General features: G+C 55.4%; 1 protein-coding gene across 4 annotated transcripts in view; it reads left to right on the top strand.

Annotated features, from left to right (window-relative positions):
* LOC118363036 (transducin-like enhancer protein 4) overlaps positions 1-14,230 on the top strand; it is a 116,588-nt gene that overhangs the window by 54,719 nt on the left and 47,639 nt on the right. For 2 of the 4 annotated variants that reach the window (XM_052457098.1, XM_052457089.1), the window contains exons 7-11: positions 8,455-8,632; positions 9,290-9,306; positions 10,565-10,699; positions 12,939-12,992; positions 14,033-14,203. In XM_052457098.1, coding sequence (XP_052313058.1) covers positions 8,455-8,632; positions 9,290-9,306; positions 10,565-10,699; positions 12,939-12,992; positions 14,033-14,203 — 555 coding nt within the window. The remainder of the gene's footprint in view (positions 1-8,454; positions 8,633-9,289; positions 9,307-10,564; positions 10,700-12,938; positions 12,993-14,032; positions 14,204-14,230) is intronic. The other 2 variants (XM_052457091.1, XM_052457092.1) reach the window with 2 other exon arrangements.

The following is a 14,230-nucleotide window of genomic DNA, read 5'->3' as shown; positions in this document are numbered from 1 at the left end:
TCCTCTCCTCCCTCTCTCTCTCTCCCTCCTCCCGTCCTCCCTCTCTCTCTCTCCCTCCTCCTGCCCTCCCTCTCTCTCTCCCTCCTCCTGTTCTCCCTCTCTCTCTCTCCCTCCTCCTGTCCTCCCTCTCCCTCCTCCTGTCCTCCCTCTGTCTCTCTCCCTCCTCCTGTCCTCCCTCTCTCTCTCTCCCTCCTCCTGTCCTCCCTCTCTCTCTCTCCCTCCTCCTGTCCTCCCTCTCTCTCTCTCCCTCCTCCTGTCCTCCCTCTCTCTCTCTCCCTCCTCCTGTCCTCCCTCTCTCTCTCCCTCCTCCTGTCCTCCCTCTCTCTCTCTCTCCCTCCTCCTGTCCTCCCTCTCTCTCTCTCTCCCTCCTCCTGTCCTCCCTCTCTCTCTCTCTCCCTTCTCCTGTCCTCCCTCTCTCTCTCTCTCTCCCTCCTCCTGTCCTCCCTCTCTCTCTCCCTCCTCCTGTCCTCCCTCTCTCTCTCCCTCCTCCTCTCCTCCCTATCTCTCTCTCCCTCCTCCTGTCCTCCCTCTCTCTCTCTCCCTCCTCCTGTCCTCCCTCTCTCTCTCTCCCTCCTCCTGTCCTCCCTCTCTCTCTCCCTCCTCCTGTCCTCCCTCTCTCTCTCTCCCTCCTCCTGTCTGTCTCTCTCCCTCCTCCTGTCCTCCCTCTCCCTCCTCCTGTCCTCCCTCTCTCTCTCTCCCTCCTCCTGTCCTCCCTCTCTCTCTCTCTCCTCCTCCTGTCCTCCCTATCTCTCTCTCCCTCCTCCTGTCCTCCCTATCTCTCTCTCCCTCCTCCTGTCCTCCCTATCTCTCTCTCTCCTCCTCCTGTCCTCCCTCTCTCTCTCTCCCTCCTCCTGTCCTCCCCCTCTCTCTCTCCCTCCTCCTGTCCTCCCTATATCTCTCTCCCTCCTCCTGTCCTCCCTATCTCTCTCTCCCTCCTCCTGTCCTCCCTCTCTCTCTCTCCCTCCTCCTGTCCTCCCTCTCTCTCTCTCCCTCCTCCTGTCCTCCCTCTCTCTCTCTCCCTCCTCCTGTCCTCCCTCTCTCTCTCCCTCCTCCTGTCCCCCCTCTCTCTCTCTCCCTCCTCCTGTCCCCCCTCTCTCTCCCTCCCTCCTCCTGTCCTCCCTCTCTCTCCCTCCCTCCTCCTGTCCTCCCTCTCTCTCTCTCCCTCCTCCTGTCCTCCCTCTCTCTCTCTCCCTCGTCCTGTCCTCCCTCTCTCTCTCTCCCTCCCTCCTCCTTCCCTCCCTCTCTCTCTCTCCCTCCTCCTCTCCTCCCTCTCTCTCTCTCCCTCCTCCTGTTCTCCCTCTCTCTCTCTCCCCTCCTGTCCTCCCTCTCTCTCTCTCCCTCCTCCTGTCCTCCCTCTCTCTCCCTCCCTCCTCCTGTCCTCCCTCTCTCTCCCTCCCTCCTCCTGTCCTCCCTCTCTCTCCCCCTCCTCCTGTCCTCCCTCTCTCTCTCCCTCCTCCTGTCCTCTCTCTCTCCCTCCTCCTGTCCTCCCTCTCTCTCTCTCCCTCCTCCTGTCCTCCCTCTATCTCTCCCCTCCTCCTGTCCTCCCTCTCTCTCTCCCTCCTCCTGTCCTCCCTCTCTCTCTCCCCTCCTCCTGTCCTCCCTCTCTCTCTCTCCCTCCTCCTGTCCTCCCTCTCTCTCTCTCTCCCTCCTCCTGTCCTCCCCTCTCTCTCTCTCCCTCCTCCTGTCCTCCCCTCTCTCTCTCCCTCCTCCTGTCCTCCCTATCTCTCTCTCCCTCCTCCTGTCCTCCCTCTCTCTCTCTCCCCTCCTCCTGTCCTCCCTCTCTCTCTCTCTCCCTCCTCCTGTCCTCCTCTCTCTCTCTCTCCCTCCTCCTGTCCTCCCTCTCTCTCTCTCCCTCCTCCTGTCCTCCCTCTCTCTCTCTCTCCCTCCTCCTGTCCTCCCCTCTCTCTCTCTCCCTCCTCCTGTCCTCCCCTCTCTCTCTCTCTCCTCCTCCTGTCCTCCCTCTCTCTCTCTCCCTCCTCCTGTCCTCCCTCTCTCTCTCTCCCTCCTCCTGTCCTCCCTCTCTCTCTCTCCCTCCTCCTGTCCTCCCTCTCTCTCTCTCTCCCTCGTCCTGTCCTCCCTCTCTCTCTCCTCTCTCCCTTGTCCTGTCCTCCCTCTCTCTCTCTCCCTCCTCCTGTCCTCCCTCTCTCTCTCTCTCCCTCCTCCTGTCCTCCCTCTCTCTCTCTCCCTCCTCCTGTCCTCTCTCTCTCCCTCCTCCTGTCCTCCCTCTCTCTCTCTCTCCTCCTGTCCTCCCTCTCTCTCTCTCTCCTCCTGTCCTCCCTCTCTCTCTCTCTCCTCCTGTCCTCCCTCTCTCTCTCTCCCTCCTCCTGTCCTCCCTCTCTCTCTCGTCCTGTCCTCCCTCTCTCTCCCTCCTCCTGTCCTCCCTCTCTCTCTCCCTCCTCCTGTCCTCCCTCTCTCTCTCTCCCTCCTCCTGTCCTCCCTCTCTCTCTCTCCCTCCCTCTCTCTCTGTCCCTCCTCCTCTCCCTCTCTCTCTCTCCTCCTCCTGTCCTCCCTCTCTCTCTCCATCCTCCTGTCCTCCCTATCTCTCTCTCCCTCCTCCTGTCCTCCCCTCTCTCTCTCTCCCTCCTCCTGTCCTCCCTCTCTCTCTCTCCCTCCTCCTGTCCTCCCTCTCTCTCTCTCCCTCCTCCTGTCCTCCTCTCTCTCTCTCTCCCTCCTCCTGTCCTCCCCTCTCTCTCTCTCCCTCCTCCTGTCCTCCCTATCTCTCTCTCCCTCCTCCTGTCCTCCCTCTCTCTCTCCCTCCTCCTGTCCTCCCTCTCTCTCTCCCTCCCTCCCTGTCCTCCCTCTCTCTCTCTCCCTCCTCCTGTCCTCCCCCTCTCTCTCTCCCTCCTCCTGTCCTCCCTCTCTCTCTCTCCCTCCTCCTGTCCTCCTCTCTCTCTCTCTCTCCCCTCCTCCTGTCTCTCTCTCTCCCTCCTCCTGTCCTCCTCCTCTCTCCCCTCCCTCCTCCTGTCCTCCCTCTCTCTCTCTCTCCTCCTCCTGTCCTCCCTCTCTCTCTCCCTCCTCCCTGTCCTCCCCTCTCTCTCTCCCTCCTCCTGTCCTCCCTCTCTCTCTCCCTCCTCCTGTCCTCCCTCTCTCTCTCCCCTCCTCCTGTCCTCCCCTCTCTCTCTCCCTCCTCCTGTCCTCCCTCTCTCTCTCTCCCTCCTCCTGTCTCCTCCTCTCTCTCCCTCCTCCTGTCCTCCCCTCTCTCTCTCCCTCCTCCTGTCCTCCCCCCTCTCTCTCTCTCCCTCCTCCTGTCCTCCCTCTCTCTCTCTCCCTCCTCCTGTCCTCCTCTCTCTCTCTCCTCCTCCTGTCCTCCTCTCTCTCTCTCCCTCCTCCTGTCCTCCCCTCTCTCTCTCTCCCTCCCTCCTGTCCTCCCTCTCTCTCTCTCCTCCTCCTGTCCTCCCTCTCTCTCTCTCCCTCCTCCTGTCCTCCCTCTCTCTCTCTCCCTCCTCCTGTCCTCCCTCTCTCTCTCCCCTCCTCCTGTCCTCCCTCTCTCTCTCTCTCCCTCCTCCTGTCTCTCCCTCTCTCTCTCTCCCTCCTCCTGTCCTCCCTCCCTCTCTCTCTCCCTCTCCCTCCTCCTGTCCTCCCTCTCTCTCTCTCCCTCCTCCTGTCCTCCCTCTCTCTCTCTCCCCTCCTCCTGTCCTCCCTCTCTCTCTCTCTCCCTCCTCCTGTCCTCCCTCTCTCTCTCTCCTCCTCCTGTCCTCCCTCTCTCTCTCTCCCTCCTCCTGTCCTCCTCTCTCTCTCTCCCTCCTCCTGTCCTCCCTCTCTCTCTCCCCTCCTCCTGTCCTCCCTCTCTCTCTCTCCCCTCCTCCTGTCCTCCTCTCTCTCTCTCCCTCCTCCTGTCCTCCCTCTCTCTCTCTCCTCCTCCTGTCCTCCCTCTCTCTCTCTCCCTCCTCCTGTCCTCCCTCTCTCTCTCTCCTCCTCCTGTCCTCCCTCTCTCTCTCTCTCCCTCTCCTCCTCTGTCCTCCCTTCTCTCTCTCTCCCTCCTCCTGTCCTCCTCTCTCTCTCCCTCCTCCTGTCCTCCCTCTCTCTCTCTCCTCCTCCTGTCCTCCCTCTCTCTCTCTCTCCTCCTCCTGTCCTCCCTCTCTCTCTCTCCCTCCTCCTGTCCTCCCTATCTCTCTCTCTCCTCCTCCCTGTCCTCCTCTCTCTCTCTCCCTCCTCCTGTCCTCCCTCTCTCTCTCTCCCCTCCTCCTGTCCTCCCTCTCTCTCTCCCTCCTCCTGTCCTCCCTCTCTCTCTCTCCCTCCTCCTGTCCTCCCCTCTCCTCTCCCTCCTCCTGTCCTCCCTCTCTCTCTCTCCCCTCCTCCTGTCCTCCCTCTCTCTCTCTCTCCCTCCTCCTGTCCTCCCTCTCTCTCTCCCTCCTCCTGTCTCCCTCTCTCTCTCTCCCTCCTCCTCCTGTCCTCCCTCCTCTCTCTCTCCCTCCTCCTGTCCTCCCTCTCTCTCTCCCTCCTCCCCTGTCCTCCCTATCTCTCTCTCCCTCCTCCTGTCCTCCCTCTCTCTCTCTCTCCTCCTCCTGTCCTCCCTCTCTCTCTCTCTCCCTCCTCCTGTCCTCCCTCTCTCTCTCTCTCTCCTCCCTCCTCCTGTCCTCCCTCTCTCTCTCCTCCTCCTGTCCTCCCTATCTCTCTCTCCCTCTCCTGTCCTCCCTCTATCTCTCTCTCCCCTCCCTGTCCTCCCTCTCTCTCTCCCTCCTCCTGTCCTCCCTCTCTCTCTCTCCCTCCTCCTGTCCTCCCCTGTCTCTCTCTCCTCCTCCTGTCCTCCCTCTCTCTCCCTCCTCCTGTCCTCCCTCTCTCTCTCTCCCTCCTCCTGTCCTCCCTCTCTCTCCCTCCCTCCTCCTGTCCTCCCTCTCCCCTCCTCCTGTCCTCCCTCTCCTCCTCCCTCCTGTCCTCCCTCTCTCTCTCTCCCTCCTCCTGTCCTCCCTCTCTCTCTCTCCCTCCTCCTGTCCTCCCTATCTCTCTCTCCCTCCTCCTCCTCCCTATCTCTCTCTCCCTCCTCCTGTCCTCCCTATCTCTCTCTCCCTCCTCCTGTCCTCCTCTCTCTCTCTCCCTCCTCCTGTCCTCCCCTCTCTCTCTCCCTCCTCCTGTCCTCCCTATATCTCTCTCCCTCCTCCTGTCCTCCCTCTCTCTCTCTCCTCCCTCCTCCTGTCCTCCCTCTCTCTCTCTCCCTCCTCCTGTCCTCCCCTCTCTCTCTCCCTCCTCCTGTCCTCCCTCTCTCTCTCTCCCTCCTCCTGTCCTCCCTCTCTCTCTCCCCTCCTCCTGTCCCCCCTCTCTCTCTCTCCCTCCTCCTGTCCCCCTCTCTCTCCCTCCCTCCTCCTGTCCTCCCTCTCTCTCTCCCTCCCTCCTGTCCTCCCTCTCTCTCTCTCCTCCTCCTGTCCTCTCTCTCTCTCCCTCGTCTGTCCTCCCTCTCTCTCTCTCCCTCCCTCCTCCTGTCCTCCCTCTCTCTCTCCCCTCCTCCTGTCCTCCCTCTCTCCTCTCCCTCCTCCTGTTCTCCCTCTCTCTCTCTCCCTCCTCCTGTCCTCCCTCTCTCTCTCTCCCTCCTCCTGTCCTCCCTCTCTCTCTCTCCCTCCTCCTGTCCTCTCCCTCTCCCTCTCTCTCCCTCCTCCTGTCCTCCCCTCTCTCTCTCTCCCCTCCTCCTGTCCTCCCTCTCCTCCTCCTGTCCTCCCTCTCTCTCTCTCCCTCCTCCTGTCCTCCCTCTCTCTCCCTCCTCCTGTCCTCCCTCTCTCTCCCCTCCTCTCTCTCTCTCCCTCCTCCTGTCCTCCCTCTCTCTCTCTCCCTCCTCCTGTCCTCCCTCTCTCTCTCTCCCTCCTCCTGTCCTCCTCTCTCTCTCTCCCTCCCCTGTCCTCCTGTCTCTCCCCTCCTCCTGTCCTCCTCTCTCTCTCTCCCTCCCTCCTCCTGTCCTCCCTCTCTCTCTCTCTCCCTCCTCCTGTCCTCCCTCTCTCTCTCTCTCCCTCCTCCTGTCCTCCCTCTCTCTCTCTCCCTCCTCCTGTCCTCCCTCTCTCTCTCTCTCCTCCTGTCCTCCCTCTCTCTCTCTCCCTCCTCCTGTCCTCCCTCTCTCTCTCTCCCTCCTCCTGTCCTCCCTCTCTCTCTCTCCCTCCTCCTGTCCTCCCTCTCTCTCTCTCCCTCCTCCTGTCCTCCCTCTCTCTCTCTCCCTCCTCCTGTCCTCCCTCTCTCTCTCTCCCTCCTCCTGTCCTCCCTCTCTCTCTCTCCCTCGTCCTGTCCTCCCTCTCTCTCTCTCCTCCTGTCCTCCCTCTCTCTCTCTCCCTCCTCCTGTCCTCCCTCTCTCTCTCCATCTCCCTGTCCTCCCTCTCTCCTCCCTCCTCCTCTCTCTCTCCCTCCTCCTGTCCTCTCTCTCTCTCTCTCCCTCCCTCTCTCTCCTCCCTCTCTCTCTCTCCCTCTCCTCCTGTCCTCCCTCTCTCTCTCTCTCCCTCCCTCCTGTCCTCCCTCTCTCTCTCTCCCCTCCTCTCTCCCTCCCTCCCCTCCCTCTCTCTCTCCCTCCTCCGTCCTCCCTCTCTCTCTCTCTCCCTCCTGTCCTCCCTCTCTCTCTCCCTCGTCCTGTCCTCCCTCTCTCTCTCTCCCTCCTCCTGTCCTCCCTCTCTCTCTCCATCCTCCCTGTCCCCCTCCTCTCTCCTCCTGTCCTCCCTCTCTCTCTCTCCCTCCTCCTGTCCTCCCTCTCTCTCTCTCCCTCCTCCTGTCCTCCCCCTCTCTCTCTCCCCTCCTCCTGTCCTCCCTCTCTCTCTCTCCCTCCTCCTGTCCTCCCTCTCTCTCTCTCCCTCCTCCTGTCCTCCCTATCTCTCTCTCCCTCGTCCTGTCCTCCTATCTCTCTCTCCCTCCTCCTGTCCTCCCTCTCTCTCCCTCCTCCTGTCCTCCCTCTCCTCTCCCTCCTCCTGTCCTCCCCTCTCTCTCTCTCCCTCCTCCTGTCCTCCCTCTCTCTCTCTCCCTCCTCCTGTCCTCCCTCTCTCCCTCTCCTCCTCCCTCTCTCTCTCTCTCCTCCTCCTCTCTCTCCTCCCTCTCTCTCTCTCTCCTCCCTGTCCTCCTCTCTCTCTCTCTCCCTCCTCCTGTCCTCCTCTCTCTCTCTCCCTCCTCCTCCCTCTCTCTCTCCCTCCTCCTGTCCTCCCCCTCTCTCTCTCCCTCCTCCTGTCCTCCCCTCTCTCTCTCCCTCCTCCTGTCCTCCCTCTCTCTCTCTCCCTCCTCCTGTCCTCCCTCTCTCTCTCTCCCTCCTCCTGTCCTCCTCTCTCTCTCCTCCTGTCCTCCTCCTCCTCTCTCTCCCTCGTCCTCCTGCTCTCTCTCTCCCTCCTCCTGTCCTCCCTCTCTCTCTCTCCTCCTCCTGTCCTCCCTCTCTCTCTCTCCCTCCTCCTGTCCTCCCTCTCTCTCTCTCTCTCCTCCTGTCCTCCCTCTCTCTCTCTCCCTCCTCCTGTCCCCTCCCTCCCTCTCTCTCTCTCCCTCCTCCTGTCCTCCCTCTCTCTCCCTCTCTCCTCTCCTCCTCCTGTCCTCCCTCTCTCTCTCCCTCCTCCTGTCCTCCCTCTCTCTCTCCCTCCTCCTCCTCCCTCTCCTCCCCTCTCTCTCTCTCTCCCTCCTCCTGTCCTCCCTCTCTCTCTCCCTCCTCCTGTCCTCCCTCTCTCTCTCTCCCCTCCCTCCCTCTCTCTCTCCCTCCTCCTGTCCTCCTCTCTCTCTCTCCCTCCTCCTGTCCTCCCTCTCTCTCTCTCCCTCCTCCTGTCCTCCCTCTCTCTCTCTCCCTCCTCCTGTCCTCCCTCTCTCTCTCTCCTCCCTCTCTCCTGTCCTCCCCTCCCCTCTCCTCTCCTCCTGTCCTCCCTCTCTCTCTCTCCCTCCTCCTGTCCTCCCTCTCTCTCTCTCCCTCCTCTGTCCTCCCTCCTCCTGTCCTCCCCTGTCCTCCCTCTCTCTCCCCCTCCTCCTGTCCTCCCTCTCTCTCTCTCCCCTCCTCCTGTCCTCCCTCTCTCTCTCTCCCTCCTCCTGTCCTCCCTCTCTCTCTCTCCCTCCTCCTGTCCTCCCTCTCTCTCTCTCCCCTCCTCCTGTCCTCCCTCTCTCTCTCTCTCCTCCTCCTCCCTCTCTCCCTCTCCTCTCTCTCCTCCTGTCCTCCCTCTCTCCCCCTGTCCTCCCTCTCTCTCCTCCTCTCCCTCCTCCTGTCCTCCCTCTCTCTCTCTCCCTCCTCCCTGTCCTCCCTCTCTCTCTCTCCCTCCTCCTGTCCTCCCTCTCTCTCTCTCCCTCCTCCTGTCCTCCCTCTCTCTCTCTCCCTCCTCCTGTCCTCCCTCTCTCTCTCTCCCTCTCTCTCTCTCCCTCCTCCTGTCCTCCCTCTCTCTCTCTCCCTCGTCCTGTCCTCTTTTTTTCCCTCTGCTCTACTCTCACCGATTTTTCTCTCCATGTCTTCTGTCTCTCTCTCCCTCTAATCTTTCCTTGTTCTCTCTCTCCCCCTCTTCCCTCTCCCCCCTGCCCTGTCTCCCTGGTGTACAGCAGCAGCAGCTCCAGCACCTGTCTCACCACACCCCAGGTATCCCACTGACTCCCCACCCGTCAGGGCTCTCTCTGGGGGGAGGCTCGGGCCTACTGGCCCTCACTGGAGCCCTGGGAGTCTCAGCCCATCTGGCCTCCAAGGACGAACGCAACCACCTGGACCCTGAGCACCTGAGAGGTACGACTCACTGACTGTTCTCCACGTGAAGGACACTGGTGGAGAGCTGTAGTACTGAAATGTGTCAGCTTTTGATACAAAATAACCACTTGGGTGAACTTTAATTGAACTCAAAGGGTGGCAGAGTATTATTTTATTTTTCTATTTAACATTTATTTAACTACGCAAGTCAGTTAAGAACAAATTCTTATTTACAATGACAGCCTACCGGGGAAATGCCTTTTTCAGGGGCAGAACGGCAGATTTTTACCTTGTCAGCTCTGGGCTTCGATCAAGCAACATTTCTCTAACTACTAGGCTATCTTTAAGAAAAGCACTCATTAAACATAAAACAAGTGACAAATGGCACTCCTTTGCCTGCAAGGCTGTATATTGATTTAGCGTGGTTATATGTTAAACTTCTAGGTCCCTGGTGCAGAAGAGAAAGAGACAGAGCAGACATGAATGAGTGAACAGAGGAAGACAGAGAGCATTGTGTCAGAGGAGTGGAGACGGAGAGGGCAGCACTGCAGATTGGAGACATGCACAATACAAAGCTTGTGTTTTTATTGCAGTGGGACAGGCCGTTTTTCAGGTTGACCTTGGCTTGCTGTGGGATTGTTGTTATTATTATCTATACTGACGTCAATTCCCTCCCCCTCTCTGTTCCTTCCCCAGAAGGTGCGCCCAGCAGGGTAAGTAACCCCAACGTGTGTGTGTGTGCTTGTTCATGCGCTTGTGTGTGCATTTCGTGTGTATACAGTACGTGCGTGCTTGTGTGTGAGTGTGTGTTTATGTGACTGTGATGTAAAGTGAGGGGGAAAGAGTCTCTTTAAAGAGGAACTCTAAAAAAACGTATGTTTTGTTGGAGAGTTGCCATTAATTTAAAAACAGTACTAGAATTATTAAAGCGAGTACAACAGTAGAACAGTGATATTGTTCCTTGACTAAGGTCCAATAGAACACTGGTCAGTTCTATGGAGACAATAATATTATGGTGATATGGGTCCAGTAGGATGGTCATGGGGCTGTCTCTTACTCTGTGGTTTAGATATAACCTTGGTGTGTTGGAACTGAGGGAACTGACAGACCAGACTATTAGACAGCTGTCCTCACTCACACTCACTCTGATAATAACATAAAGAGGGAGGAGTTGAGAGAAGAAATGAGAGATATAGAAGGAGAGAAGAAAGAAAGAAGGAAATAGGGAGGGTACTCTGAGGGGAGCAAGTAAAAAGGAGAACATTTGACTGTGTCTATTTTATTAAAAAGTCTAAATGATTTAAGTGTGCAATAGCCTTTTCTTTATTTTCTTAACCCCTTTACCCAATGGTCTGATAAGAGGTCCGGTTTGAATTTAACGTCCTTCAAAATATGGATGGAAGGAGGTAGGAGAGATGCATATCAATTTGTATTTGTTAAGTCGTGCCAATATTACATTTTTGAATTGTAAATAGAGAGGAAGAAAGAGAAAGTGAGGGGAAGAAGGAGAGGGGGAGTGAGAGATGGAGGAGAAGACTGGGGAGTTTGTTGAGAAAACTGTGGTTCTTTGTGTGTTCTGGTCATGTCCGTCCAACCAGCTTCCTTCCTGTGTCCTCTACAGTTCTAAGGAGCTGAACTTTCCGTAGGAGTCAACCGATGAAAGAGAATAGAGTTATGCCACATAGAGCCCAGAAATAATACTCCACTTTGATGTTTTATTCCTCTATTATGGGGAGTCCCACCACGCTCTTTCTGGTATAAATAGCCAGAAAATGGGCTTCTTGTACAATGATCAGAGTCATATTTTACATGAAGTTGTCAGTGTCAGGGAGAAAGTTAATTCATAATAACACATTCAGAAATGTGTTGTTTGGTTGCATTTTCTGTATGACTTATCTGCTGTGTGTTTTTCTCGCTTTTATGTGTGTGTGTGTGTGTGTGTGTTGTTGTTGTGTGTGTGTGTGTGTGCAGAGTAAGTCAGTGTCATCGACAGACAGCCAACCGGTGGAGGAGCGCCAGGGCCCGTCGGGGGGGTACTCCTCCTCCCAGGGAGGGGATGCAAAGAGGAGGCGCTGTGATGACAAAGAGCCCCTCCCACCTCACTACGTACGTACGCCATTCAATCAAACCCGCAGTATTAACGGTGTCTCTGACATCACAGGTTAACCGGGGGTCACACTCCTTCTACCAGTCAAATATGTGTTTAACTTGGAAGTGATTGATCACCAAAATAGATAACCCTAGTGAACATGATCTCTCTCGCTCTGTGGAATGAGTGTTCTGATTGACATAAATACACACATCACACCAGTATGAGAACTGCCTCACACATCACACCAGTATGAGAACTGCCTCACACATCACATCAGTATGAGAACTGCCTCACACATCACATCAGTATGAGAACTGCCTCACATGTCACATCAGTATGAGAACTGCCTCACACGTCACATCAGTGTGAGAACTGCCTCACACGTCACATCAGTGTGAGAACTGCCTCACACATCACATCAGTAGGAGAACTGCCTCACACATCACATCAGTATGAGAACTGCCTCACACATCACATCAGTATGAGAACTGCCTCACACATCACATCAGTATGAGAACTGCCTCACACATCACATCAGTATGAGAACTGCCTCACACATCACATCAGTATGAGAACTGCCTCACACATCACATCAGTAGGAGAACTGCCTCACACATCACATCAGTAGGAGAACTGCCTCACACATCACATCAGTGTGAGAACTGCCTCACACATCACATCAGTAGGAGAACTGCCTCACACGTCACATCAGTGTGAGAACTGCCTCACACATCACATCAGTAGGAGAACTGCCTCACACATCACATCAGTATGAGAACTGCCTCACACGTCACATCAGTATGAGAACTGCCTCACACATCACATCAGTATGAGAACTGCCTCACACATCACATCAGTATGAGAACTGCCTCACACATCACATCAGTATGAGAACTGCCTCACACATCACATCAGTATGAGAACTGCCTCACACATCACATCGGTATGAGAACTGCCTCACACATCACATCGGTATGAGAACTGCCTTACACATCACATCGGTATGAGAACTAGCTCACACATCACATCGGTATGAGAACTGCCTCACACATCACATCGGTATGAGAACTGCCTCACACATCACATCGGTATGAGAACTGCCTCACACGTCACATCAGTATGAGAACTGCCTCACACATCACATCGGTATGAGAACTGCCTTACACATCACATCAGTATGAGAACTGCCTCACACATCACATCGGTATGAGAACTGCCTCACACATCACATCGGTATGAGAACTGCCTTACACATCACATCGGTATGAGAACTAGCTCACACATCACATCGGTATGAGAACTGCCTCACACATCACATCGGTATGAGAACTGCCTCACACATCACATCGGTATGAGAACTGCCTCACACATCACATCAGTATGAGAACTGCCTCACACGTCACATCAGTATGAGAACTGCCTCACACATCACATCGGTATGAGAACTGCCTCACACATCACATTGGTATGAGAACTGCCTCACACATCACATCGGTATGAGAACTAGCTCACACATCACATCGGTATGAGAACTGCCTCACACATCACATCAGTATGAGAATTGCCTCACACATCAGTATGAGAACTGCCTCACACATCACATCAGTATGAGAACTGCCTCACACATCACATCAGTATGAGAACTGCCTCACACATCACATCGGTATGAGAACTGCCTCACACATCACATTGGTATGAGAACTAGCTCACACATCACATCGGTATGAGAACTGCCTCACACATCACATCGGTATGAGAACTGCCTCACACTTCACATCGGTATGAGAACTGCCTCACACATCACATCGGTATGAGAACTGCCTCACACATCACATCAGTGTAGCCTCTCGTAAAGGGAGGTGTTGTGAGCTCTGTTGATCATCAGCCTCTCTGTACTACATAATGGTTGTTTTTTTCCGGTCTGTATATGTCCAGAAATAGTCTTATCTCCACCGTGGCCCTGATCTGGCTCAATACAATTAGGGGGTGATGTCACTTCACGTGATGTCAATAGGAATATCATGCCATGATCACATCAAAGAGTTGTTGCCATGGTGACTAAGTGCCATCGCTGTCACCCGTAGTCCCAGAGATAAAGAGGGAGGGAGAGAGAGGAGTAAAGCAGTGATATGGCCAAACAGAGTGAGAGAGGTTGTGTGTGCCTGACATAGTGAGGGAGTGAGCTGTGGGCAATGTTTATGTGGTAGAGAATGTTTGTGTTTCTGACATTCTCCTCTCTCCTCTGTCTCACAGGACAGTGATGGAGACAAGAGTGAGGACAACCTGGTTGTGGATGTCTCTAACGAGGTAAGTGTGTTTGTCAACCATCGGCACAGATCTAGGATCAGCTTACCCTGACCCCAGTCAACCATCAGAGAGAGAACGCTAAACTGACCTTAAATCAGCATCCGATACTGCTGCGGAAAAACAAACAATGAGTCATATATAACTACTGTAGCTATACTGGCTGAAACCGGTCCGTATTGACCAGACCCTCCCTAGCCAATAGAACATAGTTCAAATGGAAAGCTGAGTCTCCTCTCTCGAAGACCCTGTTGTTTCACTGTGGCTGGTTAAGTATAGGAGAATAAGACACTTGCGTCGGGATTTTGAAAATAGTGAATATTATTATATAAGCACATTATTGGGAGCTAGCTTGCTGCTTTTCTCTCCTCGCCTACCGAGTACAGTCTCCCTGCTGAACACACACAACCACATATACACACACACACCTCATGCACACATAAACACACACACACACCCCTCCTTTCATCAGATGGCAGCAGTGTGCTTCCTTTATTTATGCAAAGCCATTTATGCCCTCAGAATGTTTAAATTCTTTAAATACCTCACGCAGTGTACCAAAATATGTTTTATCTAAGCCTTCTGTGTTTGATACTGCGCAGCACAATGCACAAAAGCAGGAAAGTCTCTTGTGTGATTTGTGAATACAGAACAATTGGAGAATTTGACAAATGTGCTTAATGGGTGTGTGAGAGGGAGTGTCTCTGGTGACTATACTAGAACAGTCTATGGATGTGTGTTCTGCTCTGCTCAGACACAGTAGAAGTGCTGACTGCAGCACACTGGGAGCAGATGGGAATGGTTTTATTTAGGTGGCTGTGGCAGGGAGGTAGACAGTCGGCTGAGTTTGACTTACAGTACCATACACAGGCCTCATGCACACTTGTGCTTAAACCCTTACAGATACTATAATAATCTATAATGTCTATAATGTTACATATTTACGGGTTTTTGTTTTTTTCACAGCCAATGTGAAGTCTACTGTCTTCTTGCATGGCTTTTGGGGGTGATCTGGTCTCCCATATCTCTCTGTGTGTCTCCAGGAGCCCACATCCCCCGTGGGCAGCCCCCATCACTCCCCCCACGGGAACGGTCTGGACCGGGCCCCTACCCTGAGGAAGGAGTTACCAGGGTCCCCCAGGAGCCCCGGGGAGGCCCCTTCCCCCCAACCACCACACAGCCCCAACCCAGGCAAGGCCAAGGACCCAGCACAGGTATGATACATTCATTGTCAAGCATTA

The sequence above is a fragment of the Oncorhynchus keta genome, chromosome 1 (genome assembly GCF_023373465.1).
Source record: "Oncorhynchus keta strain PuntledgeMale-10-30-2019 chromosome 1, Oket_V2, whole genome shotgun sequence".
Classification (NCBI taxonomy): Eukaryota; Metazoa; Chordata; class Actinopteri; order Salmoniformes; family Salmonidae; genus Oncorhynchus; species Oncorhynchus keta.
Note: the sequence above shows the minus strand (reverse complement) of the source record. Positions and strands in the feature narration are given on the sequence as shown.